The 21,033-nt window shown below is 37.1% G+C and overlaps 1 protein-coding gene across 1 annotated transcript; it reads right to left on the bottom strand.

Moving 5' to 3' along the window:
* Positions 1-1,085: 1,085 nt before the first annotated feature.
* On the bottom strand, positions 1,086-14,785 carry cacng8b (calcium channel, voltage-dependent, gamma subunit 8b). Its single transcript, XM_067393371.1, has 5 exons — positions 14,700-14,785; positions 14,247-14,471; positions 6,700-6,783; positions 5,794-5,934; positions 1,086-4,211 (listed from the first exon to the last, which is right to left on the bottom strand). Exons 2-5 carry the CDS (start codon positions 14,467-14,469, stop codon positions 3,382-3,384), a joined length of 1,278 nt encoding a protein of 425 aa, XP_067249472.1. The 5' UTR covers positions 14,470-14,471; positions 14,700-14,785; the 3' UTR covers positions 1,086-3,381.
* Between the last annotated feature and the right edge of the window lie 6,248 nt (positions 14,786-21,033).

The following is a 21,033-nucleotide window of genomic DNA, read 5'->3' as shown; positions in this document are numbered from 1 at the left end:
CATGGGGGAATAACACCGGATCTGCTCTCACAGCATTATTAATTGTTGGTCGGGACAGAAGTTAGTGCACGTTTGTGGGTGGGTACAATAAAACACTCAATACTTCCAATAACAGAAGAACTGGGGTGGCATGTGATGGTCCACCCGTCTGGAAATTTGGAAAAAAATTAGCTCAATAATCATCTTCCAAATGACACACCAAAAAGCAGTAAAATCTAAAAATAATTCTGCAAAATATCTAGATTACAACTTAAAGGCCTGTTAAAAGAGGGTAACAGAGGGTAATAGTGTATTATTTTTTCATGTTTGTTTTTTAGTTTTATGTTTTTCTTTTTTTTTTAAGTTATTAGCACAGTGGTTTTCAACCTTTTTGACTCCCAAGGCCCTCCATTGTTTACAATATTCAAAGGCCCATTGACTTTTCCATTTGTTTGTGATTTACTGGATAAGGGTTAAAAGGTTAGTTCACCCAAAAATGAAAATTCTGTCATTAATTGCTCACCCTTATGTCGTTCCACACCCGTAAGACCTTCGTTCATCTTCGGAACACAAATAAAGATATTTTTGATGAAATCCGATGGCTAAGTGAGGCCTTCATTGCCAGCAAAATCATTAACACTTTCAGATGAATCGAAACTTTACAAATCTTTTGTTTCGAATCAGTGGTTCGGAACACGTATCAAACTGCCAAAGTCACGCCCCCCCCCCCCAGTGGTGAACTGTTGAAATTTTGAAACACTCATGGCGTAGTGAAGCCTCGTTTACTGAAATCATGTGACTTCGGCAGTTTGATACACTCTCCGAACCACTGATTCGAAAAAAAAGATTCGTAAAGCTTCGAAGCTTCATGAAGCAGTGTTTTGCAATAGCCCATCACTAGATATTGTTGAATAAAGTTATTTAATTTTTTTGCCGCACAAAAAGTATTCTCGTCACTTCATAACATTAAGGTTGAACCACTGTAGTCACATGAACTATTTTGAACTATATCATAATATGTCTTTAGTAGCTTTCTGGGCATCTGCTGGCAATGGAGGCCTCCCTGAGCTCTCGGATTTTATCAAAAATATCTTAATTTGTGTTCAGAAGATGAACGAAGGTCTTAAGGGTGTGGAACGTCATGAGAGTTAATAATTACATTAATAATTTTCCTTTTTGGGTGAACTAACCCTTTAAGGGTATGGATTTTTACTCGCAATTTCAACCCAATAAAAAATTTAGAGCATGGTATAACTAGAACAGTTTATATTAATTATAAAAATATTAGTGGAATTTTATTCATTTACATGACTTTTCCAGGTCTAGAAATCACAAAATTAGGCTACCTCATATATACAGGTTTTCAAATATCCTGAGAGTCCTTGTTCTCTATGGAAAAACAAACAAAAATTGAGGAGGTTAATTAAAATTAAGTTTTTTTTATTCTTGATTTTTGGGTTGAGAACCACTGTATTATAAGATTATGAAAACTCATTTTGTCCTCAGAGTAAAAAAATAATAAAATAAAACAAAATAAGAAAATGATCATCTTAATATATGTAATTCCGACTTTATCTCATAAAATTGCAACTTTATATCTCACAATCGCAACACTATTTTTCATAATTGCGACTTTTAACAACAATTGCGAGTTTTTATCTCACATTGGCAACCTTACGTCTCATAAATGTGACTTTATATCTTATAATTTGACTTTTATTTTAAACTAATTATCTAGTTATATTTTTTACTGTGAGGTTAAGATGTGCTTCCATAGAAAACAGTTTTAATAAAGTTATCTTCTAAGGATCAAGATTTTAAAAGACACAAATGACATCACTCGTAGATTGTCTGTTGTTTCTTTTATATATAAAATCCGTGCAATACAGTGTTAGAGTTTATCACACATTAAGATAAACCATATTTCCTCTAGATATATCTATTCTCCACTACGTAATATTTATAACTAAGCACATAAATGCTGTCTGTGTGTAGTTTTTCACATTTTTTTATGAATTAAAAAAGACCCCCGATAACAGGAGATTGTGATGTGATGCCCATTTGCACTCTATTATGTTATGTCCTGTGTTGACCTCTTGTTGGCTTGGATCATGGAATAAAGGTTAAAGGTTAGCAGAAAGTCCACATATATAATCTCTCATTTAGAGAAGCAGACGGGTCAAAGGGAGTCAGGTGCAGCACAGTGAACGTTTGTTTTTTGTTCTTTTTTTTTTTTTTCGTGTTCTTTTTTGGAGGGGAGCTTTGCCTTTGGGATACTGTCATGATCACATGACACAATGGAGGGAAAACACAAATGACACAGGGCATGCCCCAACATACGAGTGTAGCCCAATCAGAGCTCAAGGAAGACAGTGTCCTCATACATTAAAAAAAATGACCCACCCACCCGTTCTACCCTCTCCAATACATATCATTAATCTGAATTTTAAAGTCTTTTTTTCTCAAATACAGTTATGTGCAATATACATTTGCGTTTCAAAATGTATTTTTTTTTCAGCCCCCCTCCAACTGCAGACCTGTCAATTTACAATTCCACTGGTCCTTTATTGTCCCCGCCCATTTGAAAAGCACAGTTTTGGATAGAAGTCCCATTTCTGAATGTCAATCACCATTTTCTCTATACAAATATATCATCTGTCCCTCTTTGACCAAGTGAGGGAATGTTTTAATGCCCCAAAACAAAGGTTTTCAATTCAACAAGTGCTACTTCTACTGCTAACAGTGATTTAACAAAAATAATATGATGGTAGGTTTATATAAAAATCTTTTTCATTTGAACTTTGTCGTTTCAGTCCATCAATTATGGTGCTGATCTGTTTACTGAGCTGGAAGACAGATATACAGATATTACACACTAAATTGCGTGTTATCAAAGGGTAGAAAATAAAACTTTCATTAAAATAAATAAAATGTTTCTCACAAAGTTAGTTGTAATAATAATAATCTCATTCTCACAATACACTCATGTTTCTGCAGTGCTCAGTATCACGTTTTTGAATCACAGTCAAAATCTTGTCTTTCTAGTTCAAAAACTAGAATCATTTAACAATGTTAAGAGCTAGCAGTTCAAACGTACTCATAATAACAACAACACTTTGTCTTCATCTTTAAATTCCACATCTTTAAAATCAAGCAAAATAATAAACATCACAGTATCCCATGATTATAGTTTCATTAAGAATAAACATGTTATAAAACAGTACTGAAAAAACATGATTGTTGTTGTTATTATGAGATATTTGTCATTCTTTTACTCTATATTTTTTTCATAAAGTAAAACATTTGTCAATACCGAGAGTTATTCCTTCTTTTTTTTTTTTAAGTTGTTTTCCAGTCTTTCCGTCTACGTTATCTCTCGCTTTTGCACAACCCTCGATCTGTCTAGACTGGTGTAGTTTTCCTATTTAGCGTGTTGGAGTTACTCTCTCTGTCACCTTTCCCTAGCCTATCCAACGTTCCCATCCCTCGTTCCCTCTCCACCGTAGAAGAGGAGAAAGGTGGAGGCTGGGAGGACGGGACGGAGTTACTGAGCGGAGCGTTGGAGTTGGAAGAATTCTGGACCACTGACGGATTGTGGGATTTGAGAGAGGGCAGCGTCCCACTCATCATCATTCCCCCTCCGCCCCCTCCGCTCTCTTTAGGGAAGCAGTTGTGCAGCTGGTATAGTGTGGCGCGGTCCACTGTGCCGTACAGCGGAGGGGCGCCCAGCCCTCCTAAACCACCCAGTTTGGGGTCTCGGGAGAGGGTGTAAAGGGAAATATCGCCCCCTGGCAGAGCGGACCGGGAATGGGGGTTGGGTAGAGTGGACACCGAGATGGGCCCCTGGGAGAGTAGAGCTGACGGGGGCATTCCGAAGTTCTTACCCCCCGGAGGGCCACCCACGGGGGACGGGTCTCGAGAGCGTGAGGGGTCGGTGGATCGAGAGCTGGAACGTGATCTGCGGCGGAAGCGGTAGCTCGGGAGCCGTAGCATGGCGTGAGTGGTGCTCTTAAAGATATCAGTGCGAGAGCGACAGCGGAGCTCCTTGTTCTTTTCGATGTAGATGTTTACTGCCAGCACACCCACCATCTCAGCCAAGATGAAGGACAGACCACCAAAGTAGAAGGACCAGCCGTAGGAGTACTGCCATTTCTTATCCTCGTCCTTCTTTGGGGAAATGTCCCCCAGAGCAGCAGAAATGTACACTATCACGCCAATGATGTTGCTCAGGCCTAAAGATCAAGGGTCAAAAACACGGCAACTGATCAAAATGTTGTTGCGTCAGGTGATATGCAGCTTTTGTTAGCAAAATAACAAAGATTCAGAAGCATTTGCAGTGTAATATGGTAATTGACAATTAGATTTCATCACATAAAATTTGTTTTACATTTTACAGTAATACTGTGGATGTAATACTGTGGATAATTCTGTACAGGCACATGCAATTAAAGACATTTTATAAAACATTCTGTGTTTTCTATTGTCAGTATAAACTGGACACAAATTGGGGTCCAAATGTCATAATGTCTTTTCATATTTTTTCCCCCCAATTAAAATGTATCTTTGGTAAACGCATTTTTTCTTAAGAGTTTACTAAACAATTAACATGTACAATTAACAAACAATTATCTTGTATTTGGCTTTATTTTGTATTTTGCTTTAATGACAGTATGAAAACTGCAGAATATTATATTTTCAACCATTTTCATTTATGCATATCAGACTTAATTAAATGTATATTTTAAATGCAACAAAGATAAGACATCCAAAGTATGTAAGGTACAACTAGATCTCTTTTATTGAATCCAAAAGGTTTTAATTATATTTTGCTACATATAAAGGTATTTTAAATATTTTTAAGTGTCAAAAGGTAATTCGGTTTAACCGTCCAAAGGCCAATACACCATTTCATTTGTGGTTAAAATATATTAAAATTTAATAAATGTATATTTTATTCTGGCATGATTTTATAACCTCATATATCAACATAGTGCAAAATGGTGTTAAAATTATGTGTAGAAGTCGTTGCTTTGTTATGAGAAAAAAATGTCTGGAAAATGTGAATTTCATTGATGTCATTCGGAGTAATCAATATAAAGGGACCATTTTGGATCAAGTCATGCGGTCAATATCATGTGACAGGATGTGACATCATTCAGCCACCTGCAAAGGACCACATGGTCATGAAGCAAAGTAACTAACTTTTAGGTATTTGAAAAAAATTCATGTTGCCGAAACATCAGGACATTCGGTACAACCGCTATAAAACATGGAAAATGTAATATTTTAAAAACTTTTTACTAAATATAACATGTTTAATTGTCCTTTTGCTTGCTAGCTAGATATCAGCCTGTTGGCATTGTTTGAAAATATGGTCATTCGGTATAACCAAAAGTGTCAAACAGAAATTTTGGTTAAACCGAATGACTTTTTTGGAGACAAATTTTGTCCATCTTGTAAAAAATGACAAAAGCAGTGTTAATTGATTATAAAAACCACATAATCTCATTGTTAACACTTAAAACTTCAAAACTAATTATATCTCTATTATGTTTTTTTTTACACTTTTAAAAACCTTATTTGTCAATGACCCATACATTATATATACATTATATATATATATAAAACCAAATTATATTATCAAATTTTCTTAATTTAAATTCACATTTTAAATTTTATACGTTTTATCTTAGGTTTTTAAGACTTTTGGACACCACTGTATATGACACATTTTGTATTTCTGGTTAATATTAGGTGTAATTGGACATTTATTCCTGCACCAATACATGTACACACACAATGCACACACTTTACCTGCTGCTACAAACAGAATGCCAGCTCCCAGCACGATATTCCTTTTGCTCTTGTAGAAACGACTGGCTGCGATACAGACCCCTCCCATTAGCAGCAGGATGGCACTAAGAATGGGAAAGATGTTGGAGGCCCGGACCACTCCTGCAGGGAAAGAGAAAATAGCAGAGTAGAGAGACAGATGGGAGGGTGAGAGACGCAGAGCATTATAAGCGTGAGACGTGATGAGTGCAGGCGAGTCAGTTCTATTCAGGTCTTTAACACTGTGCATTTGTATTTTTAGATATAAATATGAAGCTAAAATGATGCACCTGGGTAATTAAATTATGCCATTATGCTCTCTATGTTAAAAAGCCCCAGAGGAAAAATCTTCCCCTGGCAGTTGGGCATCCCATCTGGGACCAGTCAAGCTGGGACAGTGCAAGGAAATGCCATCTAAATACCAACCAAAATGCCAACCTGTGCGTGTGTGTGCTTGCATTTATGCGCGTGACATGCACACGTGCATACGGGAAGCTGTAGCACAGAAATGTCTTGGAGCATTTGAGGGGATATGAAGCATAGGATTGAATCTGCAGAATTATTTTGAATCTGCAATATGTCACTTAGAAAAAGCTCTTCTTGCAGTATGTCACATCAAACAAGCATATGAATTTAAAATCATTTTCTAATCCGTATTTTAAAATATATTACTTAAAATTCTTTAAAATTTTTTGAAAAATGTGTAAATTCATAATCATTTGTTACAATGCAGTGGATAGGGGGGTAAATAATGACCATTTTTTATTTTGGGGTGAACTGTTCCTTTAACAGTGCAAAGCCATTGCTGTTGCTGCATTCCATTCATGCTGCAGAACTGCTTTGTCATGATAAATTCTGTTGTTGTAATAATAAAAGGCAGCCTCTTACGCAGGACGTATTCTGCTCCATCATGATCAAAGTCAGCGTCCTCTGGGAAGTGGTTGATCTGGGAGCACACGCCACGCTTCATCCCTACAAGCAAAAACACGGGAACATCAGAGGTAAGACATCCTGACAACAACCCTCACATACTGTGCATATGTGAATCCTGAGCTTAACCGAGAATGAACTGCATCACTGTACCTCCATAAAACCCCCTCACACACACAAACATCTTACTGACCACAAACCTTTGAACAAGTAGTGTATATAAACAAGTGTCTCATTATGGTAAAATGCTGGAATTTCAATTTTCTATTATTTTCTTATTATAAAACATTGATGTGAGCTAGATAGATAGATAGATAGATAGATAGATAGATAGATAGATAGATAGATAGATAGATAGATAGACAGACAGACAGACAGACAGACAGATAGATAGATAGATAGATAGATAGATAGATAGATAGATAGATAGATAGATAGACCCTTTAAAAATCTCATTTAGAAATGCCACAAGAGTTCTGAAATATCTATTAATGGTCTAATCCTCAATCCAATCTCTTTAAATTAGATAGGGAACTAATTTTTGCATTGTAGCTCCTGATACAGATCTAATTCTCTTAATTCATTATGTTCATTTGTTAAGATATGGAACAGAGAAACACACACACATGCACCACAGAAATATAGCCCTGGAGTCAATTGGGGATTGAATAGCTACCCGCTCCAGTGCTGAGGGCCTATGGCAGACAGACAGACTGACGCACTATGATGACATCATGACTGGTGTTGATTGATGGAATGGGAATGTGATGGATTGATGAGACAGACGAAGGGAGATACAGGTGGACAGGTGTATGGGGGATTCTTTTCACAGCTGTTTTTGTCTTTTTATATTCCTCCTCTTATGGACATTAATCTGTAGGAAAGAGATGAGGGCACAAAAGGGAAAGGTGTCAGCGTAGGAGAATCTGGCATCACCATTTTGTTTCTTTGTTAAAGGTACTGCAGCTTTCAGCAGTTGACCTTACTGCCATCAAGTGCACATCACCAGACCTGCCAACCTTGGGGGGATAATTTGAGTACAACAATAGTGTAAGCCTCAGTTCACATGCTTTTGCACAAGGTTATTTCCCCACTCACCACCATATTATTAATTTATTATAGGAAAGTTTCACAGACAAGGCTTAAATTAAGCCAGGAGTAGGCCTTAGTTCAATTAAAAGTTTAGAAATTTCTGTCATTATTTACTCACCCTCATGTCGTTCCACACCCGCATCTTAGGATAAATTAAGATGTTTTGATGAAATACAAGTTTTTTTTTTTTTTTAAATCCTTTGTTTTTTTATAGGCTTTTTATTGAAAGCAATGAAATTACCACATTCAATGTCCAGAAAAGTAGTAAAAACATCATTAAAATAGTAAAAGTGACTACAGAGGTTCAACCTTAATGTTATGAAGCGACGAGAAGTGCCGTAGTTACATTGTAATTACTCAAATAAGTACTGAGTACTATTAATTAAAGGGTTAGTTCACCCAAAAATGAAAATTCTGTCATTAATGACTCCCCCTCATGTCGTTTCAAACCCGTAAGACCTCCGTTCATCTTCGGAACACAGTTTAAGATATTTTAGATTTAGTCCGAGAGCTTTCTGTCCCTCCATTCAAAGTGTTTGTACGGTAGACTGTCAATGTCCAGAAAGGTAATAAAAACATCATCAAAGTAGTCCATGTGACATCAGTGGGTTAGTTAGAAGTTTTTGAAGCATCGAAAATACATTTTGGTCCAAAAATAACAATAACGACGACTTTATTCAGCATTGTCTTCTCTTCCGGGTCTGTTGTCAATCCGGGTTCACGACTCCGCAGTGACGCTGCTGACGTGTTATCCGGTGCGCCCGAGCTTCGTTTACAGTCTGAGGGAAACGCATGCTGTATTCAAGCTATTCTACATTATTCGTATTTTGGTATTGCTATATTTTTTAAAAAGGTGCGTAAGTGTGCATGTCGCGGATGTCCTAATCGGCAAAAACAACCACGACGATGTAAAAGTGCATTACCAACGCCGACAGATGAAAGGATTCAATGGAATCAGTTCAATGGAAAGGATTCCGGAAGAGAAGACAATGCTGAATAAAGTCGTAGTTTTTGTTATTTTTGGACCAAAATGTATTTTAGATGCTTCAAAAAATTCTAACTAACCCTCTGATGTCACATGGACTACTTTGATGATGTTTTTATTACCTTTCTGGACAGTATACTGTACATACATTCTCAATGGAGGGACAGAAAGCTCTTGGACTAAATCTAAAATATCTTAAACTGTGTTCCGAAGATGGAGGTCTTACGGGTTTGGAACGACATGAGGGGGAGTCATTAATGACATAATTTTCATTTTTGGGTGAACTAACCCTTTAACTACATGTACTTACTATAGAGTTACAATTAGGGTTAGGGTTTGGTTTAGGGTTAGTTACTTGTAATTATGCATAATTTACTGTTATTACTATAGTAAATACATGTAGTAATGTGTAACTACGGCACTGTAAAATAAAGTGCTACCCTTTTTGTGCGCAAAAACAAAACATAAATAACAACTTTATTCAACAATTTTTCCTCTTTCCTGTCAGTCGGTTAAGCAGTTGGCGCAGTGCTGCGTTTCCATGTTTACATCCGAACGCCGGCTCATTATTGGCTGGCTCCTGCGCCAGCATCACACAAATGCCTCGTGCTGCTCACATGAAGAGGCGTCAGCCAATACTGAGCCACCGTTTGGATGAAGAACCTGGAAGCTGCAATGAAAATAGCTTAGCGAGACGTGGAGAGTCATTTTTGTTTAGTGTTTGCGCACAAAAAGTATTCTCGTCGCTTCATAAAATTAAGGTTGAACCACTGTAGTGATGAAATCTATTTTAACAATACTTTTAGTACTTTTCTGGACATTCACTGTGGTAATTTTGTTGCTTTCAATGGAGGATAAAAAAAAAACTCTGATTTCATCAAAATATCTTAATTTGTGTTCCGAAGATGAACAAAGGTCTTACGGGTGTGGAACGACATGAAGGTGAGTAATGAATGTCAGAAATTTAATTTTTGGGTGAACTAACCCTTTAAGACATATATTCATAATTAATATTTGTATATTTAATTATATTTTAACAATTTTGATGGCACAAGCATACATACAGGGCTATAGAATGGTGTGTAAAACAATAAAACAAATTCCTAAATCTAAAAACTAAATAATAAATCAGCTCAATTGCGGATTCCAAGTGATCAAGGGCTTAGGGCGTAACATTAAAACACATTTCAAGGGTTTCACCAGTAGTGGCCACTCATGCAACGTAAGCAATGACGTCCATGAACGAGTGAACGAGATGGACTGTTGCAATTCAATATAACTATACAATATTAATTATTATTAGAATATTTTTATTTTATTAAATTACAAAACTTAAACAGCATATTACTGTAGAAATGATATTATTGTACTGTATAATAATAATAATAATAATAATGTAATAATCATTTTACTTTACAGAACAGTAAAATTACGATTCTAATTTTAATGTCTTTCTTTATTTCCTTCCTTTCCAACTGATTCTTCAAGCTGCTGCTTCTTGCTTGACTTGAGAACTGCAAATGCACAACTGAAAGAGGTCACTAGCTTTTCGTGTAGTTTAGAGTCACAAATCAGTACTTGTAGGTCAAAATGCGTACCTGCTATGCAAAATGCATACAGGTTGGCAGGTCTGCATCCGCATGGAAATATGTGGAAGAGCCACATATTTAAAAAAAAAAAGAAGAAAAAAAAAGGCAGTTGTATGATGAGCCACTGAGTGACTATTCCACGCTGAGTTTTTGGCATATTTTCTGGTCGCTGAGAGTTGACAAATGTACAACTTTAAGTAAAACGCGGTGCTCATCAGTGTCACACTTTTTACCCAGCCTCCAATCACAGTGGGGGAGGGGAGGGGAAAATACCACACCTACTTGTACTATGACTGAACAACACTGGACAAGTTATTATTACTTGTCTTTGAGTATTCATGTCTGTACCAGATGGCATCCCTGGACTACCACAGTATTGATATGAAAAATAATGCTTGGAGAAATATTTAGTTCGCAAAGGACTTTTGCAGGCATTCCATATCATATCAACCAAACTTAAAATACGCCTCAAGCGCCTACAGCTTGGTGTTTTCAGAAGAGTGCCTGACATTTTCAGCTGGCTAAAAATGCTTTGTTGAACACACGGCCTAAAGGCCAGCTAGGGTGTTGAAGGGATACTCCAAATGATACTCCAAAAAATGAAAATGTTCTCCTCACTTACTCACCCTCATGATGTTCCAGATATATACGCTGTTTCTTCAGATGAACACAAATTAAGATTTTCAGAAAAATAATCTCTGTGAGCCCATGTAATGCAAATATATGGGACCTCCAAAACTGACTTTACATTTTTTTTTTTTTAAAAGTGAACACTACAGTAATCCATACAACCCCAGTTGATAAATCAATGTCTTCTGAAGAGAAACGATAGGTGTGTAAGGAAAATAATAATATTTTACACCATAAAGCATCACTTTAAGCCAGTTGTCAAATATGTGTTCATGAGTTCACACTTGACATCAGCATGTTGTGAAGTGATGGTCCTCTGTGCTTCTGCATCACTTCTTGCTTGAGCTTCAAAACATGCTTACAAAGTGCTGATGTTCATGTCAGGTGTGAACTCATGAACCCGTGTTTGACAGCCAGACGGAAGCAATGGTTTGTAGTGTAAAAGTTTAAATATTAGTATTTTTCTCACACACACACCTATCGTTTACACTTCAGAAGACACTGACTCATCAACTGGAGCCGTACAGATTCCCGTCATGTTCGCTTTGTTTGATTTTTGAAGTGTCAACTTGGAGGGTTCATTCACTTGCATTATATGGACTCTTTTTTTTTTTTTAAACTTTGTTTGTGTTTACCGGAAGAAAGAAAGTCATACACATCTAGATTGGCATGAGGGTGAGTAAATGATGAAAGAATTTTCATTTTTTGGGAAAAGTATCCCTTTTAAGAGTAGCAACAAGCCAGTATTCAAGATGGTCCAAATTGGTTCAATAGGAAATTTACCAGCTTACAAATGACCTTGCGTTCTCTCTTGTAGAACCACCGATCTAAGCTACGTTACACATGAAAGCAACTCATTAGCTTTGAGAGTAGCATTAGCCTCTGCTATCGATTGCTACGGCAGTAGAAGCGCCTAGATGAAGGGCAGGACGAGGCCCAGCATGTGTGTGCATGTCTAGAATTGAATCGGGTGATGTGCTGCTTGGGCTGATTTAGCAGCAACATTTATTATGCAGATCCAAAATGTCCGCTTTCCACTTCACCTGCTCATAATTGTGTTTCTACTAAGCATCCATCTTGGCTCTAATCCCTCTGGGAAGCAAGGATGTCTTGACCTCTAAACTATGCCAAGAGTGCTGTAATACTGCAGTGACCAAAGGGGCAAAGTAAGAGGGGAAAGCGAAGCTTTAATGAGATAGAGAGAGAAACAAAGAAAAAAGAAGCCCCGTCGCTGTGATGATTGGGAATCCAGGCTTATCTTTAATTGAATGCTTTGTTATCAGAGAGCTTAGCCATAAGGCTAAATTAGAAGAGCACAATGGCTGGCTGCAGGCGGAGCGGAGAGCGTATTACACGGGGATGAGTGAGAACATGAGGCGCTAGAACGGCCCCTAAGACCGCGGCTGCTGTCCCTCTGTGTTGACCTCCCAATGCAATCTGCTCAGCCTTTTAATTAGGCCTTTACAGGCCTTTTTGGGCTGTGCTCCTAAATTTAAATCTCCTCAGCAGCAAACAGCCATATCAGGGTTCAGGATGTGTGTAGATTTTATGATACTGTGTGTGTTAATTATCCTTAAATACCATTTAAATAAAAAATTTAATTACTTTTGAAATGGTTTCATCTTTTATACAGGCATATTAGCCATTTTCAGAATAATTTAAAGGCATTTGTGATTATGAAAATAGATTAATAAAATGCATTATGTAAAGCTTGTGAGATCCTATTCATTTGATCAATAATTAAAGTAAATAATAAAAATCTTATGATCAGAATATCATTGCAATTGGAAACATTGCCATGCCTGTGAAATGTTCCAAGACAGGGGTTTTCAAACTTTCAAATGTTCTTACAAATGACTATCGTCTTGCGAGGTACCATCTTCCTAAAATATACATATTGAAAATAGTGTGATATTATAAAGATACCATTTCATATGATCACTGCAATTATTATAGCTATATACACTACCGTTCAAAAGTTTGGGGTAAGTAAGATTTTTTTTTATGGAATTAATGCTTTTATTCAGCAAGGATAGGGCTTGAGAGGGCACAGACAGGGCCTGGATTAAGCCAGGAGCAGGTATTAGTTACATTTATGTAGCTTTAATAAATGTGCCTTAGAAAGAAAAAAACAAAAAAAAACAAAAAAACATTAGTGGAGTGCATCTTGAGACAAAACAATGGCACAATGTTGCTTTCAGTTAAAACATGCATTTTAGTCTTAAGCCTTGTCTGTGAAACTGGGCATACATTTATCAAAAGTGACAATAAAGACATTTATAATGTTACAAAAATTTCTATTACAAATAAATGCTGCTCTTTTGAACTTTCTATTCATCTAAGAATTCTGAGTGTATCAGTTTCCACAAAAATATTAAGCAGAACAACTGATTTCAACATTGATGATAATAAGAAATGTTTCTTGAGCACCAAATCAGCATATTAATATGATTTCTGAAGGATCATGTGACACTGAAGACTGGAGTAAAGATGCTAAAAATACAGCTTTGAAATCAGTAAAAGATTACATTTTAAAATATTTTAAAATAGAAAACAGTTATTTTGAATTGTAATATTTTAAATGTTACTGTTTTTCCTGTATTTTGCTATAAAATATTTGCAACTTTGGTGAGCATAAGAGACTTTTTTTTACAATAAACAATATTGTATATATACGCATTTTTTCCCCCATTTCCCTCATTTTCCCCCAAATTATAGGCACTTGTTTTTTTGTTTTGTTTTTCACTGTTAAAAACTATGGTTGTCAATAGAATAAAATATTTATCTCATCTGTTTAGCTCATAATGTCTTAGTCTGTGGATTAAATATTAGACTGAAATATCAAAATATCAAAGCATTTATCATTATATAATGATTTAAACATATTTAATTGATATAAGTCAACACAGTAACTTTGACAGAAATATTTTTTCCCCATGGATCCCAGTTTGAAAACCACCGATCTAAGACTTAGTCACATATTTTCTAATGTATGTTACACAACTATTTTTAATATCCCATCTGATGTACTATTGTTTGTTTTCCAAACTGTGGCCTTTATGGTTTAGTATGATAAACCCTGTAGCATCATAGGACTGCCCTAGTGCCCTAATGTTAATAAATCTTAACTCTCATGTTCTCCAAATTTAGTGCACAGAAACACAGATGCCACCCCTACAATGTAACCAAGAGCCAAGATAGTGGCTGACCCTCCAGACAACAGATCCTCCACAGGCCCGAGTGCGTCAAGGCCCCGGGGTCCTTCTTGTCTTTATTATGGGGATCCTCCTGTGTGGAGTTGGTGGTGCTGTTGCAGATGAGCGCCCGCGAGTATAGCCAATAATCCGTGCCGATAGCTACCGTCATCAGGCCAAAGGATGCAAAAGCACCCACGATGGTGAGAAGGATCTGAATGCCCTTCTCACACACCATGCCTATAGGAGAGAGCAAGAGATTCAAAGATGAAGGAAATAAAGGGAGAGGCAGATGAAACATACAGAAACATCACCGATTCCCGTCACTGATTGCTGCCATCAGTGATGACATCACTGATTAAGAGACGAGAAATGTCTGACCTTCTTCTCCTTTTATACTTGATTCTAATCATGCCCTCAACCTCAAGGCCATTCAATGCTGTTACCTGATTGGATGAAAAAGCTTACCTGATGGCGAGTTTCTGTCCTTCGACTCAATTTTGAAATCTTTCTTTTCCTCGTCAGATGAGAATGTGCTGTCCCCTCAATCCGGGCAGCATCCATCGACTGTCCTCGCACACTCCTTCTCTCCTTCCTGCACTCGTTTACTCCCCCGCTTCTCTTCTGACAGGCCGACCACAATAGAGAAGCTTGTGTTGGTCTCTGTGATCCCTTCGTATGTATGTAGTCTTACTCTGTGTCAGTTCTGGTCATTGCTGATATGAAAAATCCTAGAGATAGAAAAGGAAGAAAGGAGAGAGATTGGATTCTGCCACATTTTTTTTGCCGCAAAAAAACTGTTTGGGGGAACTTTGGCAAGGAATGATTCTGAAGAACTTGGGGAGAAAAGAGCAAAGGCAGGTCTACACTGTTACCATAGTAACGCTGAATTGCAAAAGCTTGAGCATGGAGAGATGGGAGGGGGCAGTGTATTCATCCCTTGGGACGAGATAAGGGAATAACTGACAAACATGCAATTCAGCAACATTACATGAATTGGATCATTGCATTGAATCTGTAGAGAGTCCCTGACCAAGCAATAGGGAGAGGCATTACCTCACAGCTCAGGATTTTATATGTTAACCACACCTATAGGAGACACAGACGCACACGAATACACGTACACACACACACACACACACACACACACAGTGAAAACCTATAAAATACCAGAGGACAATCGTGCAGTACGCATAATTTAGCAAACATAATTTAGCAGACATAATGCAGGGCTGCCTTGGCTGTTAATAATTTATAATGCAATATGGCACAGCCATCAAAATGGGTTAAACCCTGTTCACATGGTGAGCCTCTGCAGTACAGATTTGTAGCGCTCATAGAAAAATCCCTTTCGAGTAAATGGATGGAAAATCTGAGCCGTTTTCTAATGTGTCAGTGGCACATTAAAAAAAAAATTAACACAAAAAGATGCAGTTTTGCATCTTGCAATCCAAACTATTCTAGCTAAAGATGTCTATCAGGTGTAAGATGATTGATAAGATGACAGAGACTATACAGACTGTAAATATAAATTAGCACAAACAAACAAAATATAATCTGTACAAATGCACAAGTTACACAATGCAAACCATTTTATGATACATAAATTACACAGATTTTCAAAATGTCGCTAAAGAGAATTATTACGATAATAACACTTGTGGGAAAAAAGCACACTTTAGCGCACTTTTAAATAAAGTACCTATAATGGAAAAATGTATTTTAAAAGACTATACTTAAATGTGAAAACTGAATGTAATGTTTTTGGACACTTAATTGCATGTAACTGCAAATAATGAAAATGTATTGTAGTTTAAATTTAATTTTAAATGAAATTAGCTGAACCTTATAGAGCTTTTTGACCCACTTAAGTAGGACTTTAAGTACATCTTCATGGCCTGGTTTCATAGCCAGGGCTTAGATTAAGCCAGCTTCGAAACTTTACAAATCTTTTGTTTCGAATCAGTGGTTCGGAGTGTGAAAGTCACCTGATTTCAATAAACGAGGCTTCGTTACATCATAAGTATTTCGAAATTTCAAAGTTTCACATGACTTTGTCAGTTTGATACGCGCCCTGAACCACTGATTCGAAACAAAAGATTTGTAACAAAAGATTTGTAAAGCTTCGAAGCTTCATGAAGCAGTGTTTTGAAATAGTTCATCACTGGATATTGTTGAATAAAGTTGTTATTTTGTTTTTTTGGCACACAAAAAGTATTCTCGTCGCTTCATAACATTAAGGTTGAACCACTGTAGTCACATGAACTGTTTTAAATATATCTTTAGTACCTTTCTGGGCATTTGAAAGTGTTAATTGTCTTGCTGGTAATGGAGGCCTCACTGAGCCATCGGATTTTATCAAAAAGATCTTAATTTTTGTTCCGAAGATGAACGAAGGTCTTACAAGTGTGGAACAACATGAGGGTGAGTAAAAAATTACATAATTTTCATTATTGGGTGAACTAGGCTAACCCTTTAACACAGTGTTGTTGCCTTTTAGTTCATTAATATATTACTGTCACAACTGGGTTGCTGTGATGATGCACACAATGAAGGAACAATAATAGTAACATAGACTTAACATACTTTTTAATCACAAAACCAACCAGGAACACACAGGACATAACAGGATAATAATCACAGAAACACAACCATGTAAAATATTGGCATTCAATACCAAACCAAGAACTGAGAGAACTGAAGGCTTAAATACACAAAGGAGGCTAATCAACAGAAACTGAAACAGGTGTGTAGCATAATCAGTAACCAAGGAAACTAACTAGTGAATACAGATAGACAGGCAGACAGGGCAAAGCAAACTAAAACGAACTGAACATAAATCTGACAATTATCTGCAGTGCAGTAAGTGCCGTTTTTTTTTTTTTATATATATATATATATATTTAAGATTTAAACACTTCTTTTCACTGTAGGGAAAGCTAATGTATCTTAGAAAGGCTTTTTTGTTTTGACTTTGTTATATGACCACAGGTAAACCAAACCAGTGAAAAAATAATTTGATAAAAGCAGACGGAGAAGATTAAAATCTCCCATCTAATCTATAAGTTTATTTTGATCAGTGCAAGAATCTGATAATGTAACTATGAAAAATGGAGACAGTGAAGCAACAGGCATTTCCTTACTCTCACTCGAGTCTCAGCAGGGAATAAACATCATGTGACATTAACCTGTGTAAACTGGGTCCAAGTCTTCATCACTACAGCTCCTGTCTCTGCCAGCAGTCATTGTCACAAAGTCACATTCACAGATCACAAACGCCTCTTTTCTAGCTGTCTAATCACTGATTAATTGTGCTTCTACTAATAAAAAAATAGCTAAACTGCATTGAGGCAATATTTTATCACAAACAAATATTAATGCTAAATACTAAAAAATAATACGGTACTTATTTCATGAAAAAAAGCTGAATAGTGTCACATGAACCTTCAGAAATCATTCTGATATGCTGATATGCTGCTCAAGAAACGTGTCTTATTATTATCAGAGTTGTGATGCTTTTGTGCAATTCTTTGCTGAAAAGTAAGTTAAAAAGAAAAGCATTTATTTGGAACATAATAAATATTTTGTAACATTAAAGGGTTAGTTCACCAAAAAAAGAAATAATTGTCATCTTACACTCACCCTCATGTTGTTCCAAACGGATAAGACTTTCGTTCATCTTAAAAACACAAATGAAGATATTGAGAGATTCTGAGAAATCTGAGAGATTTCTGTCCCTCTACTGACAGTCCACGCAACTACCATGTTGACGCTTCAAAAAGTTCATAAAGAGTTTATGAGTTTAGTATGATCTCTTTAACTTTTTGAGGTGTCAAAGTGGTAGTTGCATAGACTGTCAATGGAGGAACAGAAATCTCTCAGATTTCATTAAAATATCTTCATTTGTGTTTCTAAGATGAATGAAAGTCTTGCGGGTTTGGTGCGGCATGAGGGTGAGTAAATGTTGACAGAATTTTCATTTTTGGATAAAATATTCTTTTAGATATCATTACTGTCACTTTAGATCAATTTGACGCATCCTTGCTTAATACAATTATTAGTTATTCTTAAAAAAAAAAAAAAATTAAAAGACCTTGAACTTGAACGGTAGTGCACCTTACAGCAGTAGTTCTCCACTGATGGGTCAAAACCCCAAAATGTGGCCTGTTCTCATAGCATTGTAGACGGCAGGGAAAAACAATGCTAATGCAAAAAATAGAATGCAAAGAATTACTGGCAGCCCATAGCATGAAACCATCAAATTTCAAGAGATATATACAAAGAAGTAATGTTGCATATTCTAATCTAGCCTATGCAGTTCATCATAATATAATTTAAATGTTTTAAGGACATTTTGGATAAATCTGGGTGCAGAAGAAAAAACAAAACAGAACAAATGAGAACCACTGCATTATAGCATTTACTATATCATAGATATGTAACAAAATATCATTATTTCTCCTCAAAAGAAGAATAATTATATTCCTCCCACAAAAACACTGTCCAAAACACCAAGTGTTACTGATTAATAATAGGCCATCATCATGACTGCCCAGAAAGCCAGTAAGAACTCAACAACCCTAAGGGGTTTAACTCCACCTCTGCAGGCCACAGAAACATAAACTTATGCTGTATGAAATACACTGTTCTTCTATATGTCAAACTAATCGGCCTGAGAGTCACTCAGAAGACAGTCAGCAGCTTTTATTGTCTGTTTCTGTCTAATGGCTCTGCTATGTTTAAAACTGCAGTAGGCAAAAAAATAGTATCAAATCCGAGAGCCACACACATAGCACCTCTTACGAAGCAGATCGCCTCTGTGTTTCCAAAGTCTGCCACTTACTATGGCAGTAAATACATACAAACATATGGCTTGGCAGACCACAAAAATCACAGATTTATTTACATCTATTTATAATCACACAAGGACAAGAAAAAAATAGCAGATCTTGTTCTCATGAGATGTTCACGTAATCAGCTACAATGGTGCTTCCATTCATAACTTCCCAGTTATTGCTGCCATGTGAGAATTGATTTGCAAGGCTTGGGGGGAGGGGGAAAGATATAACACAAAATAACTAATTTCCACCATCATTACTTTCTCACCATACATTCGACATGTAAAGATGTGTACGTCAAGTAACCGATCAAAATTACAGACAATTAATACACCATTCAGACAAATCATGTCATGACTGTGAAAGCCGAAGCCGTAATTATGGGAAACGCGTCCAATTATTATGACTCGTGAATCAAAATAATTAGCACATAAGTCCCTGCTGCAATCATGACAAAGAGCGTCAATTATGACCTCTTTTGCTTCGCTCAGAAGAGAGGGAGACTGAGTGTGAGACAGAAGCAGACAGAGAATGGACAGAGCAAAAGCAATATAATCATGAAGAGTGTGAATGACATCAAACAAAAGCACACTGGAGTTTGAAATACCTTTGTGAAAGGAAACACTTGAATGATTCACTTTGAAAAGTGAATAGCATTATACATCAAATGAATGCAATAAAACACTACCTTCACCTTTTTGTTTGGATGAATTTAGCGCTGCTGCAGCATCATCGTCATGCTGAGGGTGTGAGACCGCACTGAGCTGAGAGATGACATCGCTAATGAAGGATTAGAGTATAACACCTGAGCTCTCATGCACTCCTCTCATTCCCACACACCCCTTGTAACACCTCTCACATTCCCACTCCTCTCTTTGACTGTGGTCATACGTAACACTCCCTTTCTGCCAGCCTCACCTCCAATATGCTCCAGCTGTGGTCACTGTATACATCCTACTCACACTTTAAGTGCTAGAAACACAAAATGAATGATGTCAATAGCCTTTCCATTCTTTTGTATAGCCTGATTGAATTTTGAAACATCATGTTCCTGGAGCTTGAACAGTAGAGCACAGCACTAACAAGGTCATGAGTTCGATTCAATGCATGAACTGATAAAATGTACAGTTCTGTTAAAAAGTTTGGCATCTATTAAGAGTTTTAATGTTTTGAAAAGGTCTCTTTTTTTCACCAAGGCTGCCTTTAAAACATAATTCATGTGATGAAAAATCTGAATCTTCAGCATCATTAATACAGTCTTCAGTGTAGCATGATCCTTCAGAAATCACCCTAATATGCTGATTGGGTGCTTAAGAAACTTCTCGGGGTTACAACTCTAACCTTTGTTTCCTGAGAAGGGAATGAGACACTGCGTCTATGCATGTATGTGAAATCGGTCCAATGGCGAAACGGTACGTCACGGGTGGGTGACGTCACGACCAGGAAAACATAAAGGCGCATCCGAGAAGACCGGTGGTGGGTTCAATTAGCCAAAGCAAGTCAATCACAGGCATGCATGTGAGCGGAGAGGACCAGCCCGCTGCATCACAAACATCTTGAAGGGACACACCCGAAAGTAAAGCCTTAAAGGGTAAAGGAATGCCTTGGCCATCCCCAGTGCAAACTCAAGGCACATAGGGGACACTGACAGGGCCTGATGGTCTCCAACTCTCTTAGGAGATGTTATCAGGAGGGTCAGAAACTTTTCTGGAACAGTCTCAATAGGCTCAAAGGGAGCCACAGATAATCCTTCTAGCACCACAGCCAGATCCCAAACTGGAACTCTGGTCCAACTTGCAGGCCTCAGCCCCAAAGCACCACAAAGGAAAAGTGTCACCAACAGGTTTCTCGCCACAGATACCCCACCCAAAGTGACATGGTAGGCAGATATGGCCGTCACGTACACCTTCAGTGTGGAAGGGGACAGCCCTGTGGAAAAACGATTTTGCAAGAACTCCCGCACT

This window comes from Chanodichthys erythropterus, chromosome 2, assembly GCF_024489055.1.
Source record: "Chanodichthys erythropterus isolate Z2021 chromosome 2, ASM2448905v1, whole genome shotgun sequence".
NCBI lineage: Eukaryota > Metazoa > Chordata > Actinopteri > Cypriniformes > Xenocyprididae > Chanodichthys > Chanodichthys erythropterus.
The sequence above is the reverse complement of the archived record's forward strand: the minus strand, read 5'-3'. Positions and strand labels throughout refer to the sequence as shown.

Coding starts and splice junctions, on each gene's coding strand:
- cacng8b (XM_067393371.1), bottom strand. CDS start 14,469: ATGGTGTGTGAGAAGGGCATTCAGATCCTTCTCACCATCGTGGGTGCT. Junction 6,784..14,246: donor GAGGATCTGTTGTCTGGAGG/GTCAGCCACTAT, acceptor TTTTGCTTGTAG/GGATGAAGCGTGGCGTGTGC. Junction 4,212..5,793: donor CATTCTGTTTGTAGCAGCAG/GTAAAGTGTGTG, acceptor CTTGATCTTTAG/GCCTGAGCAACATCATTGGC.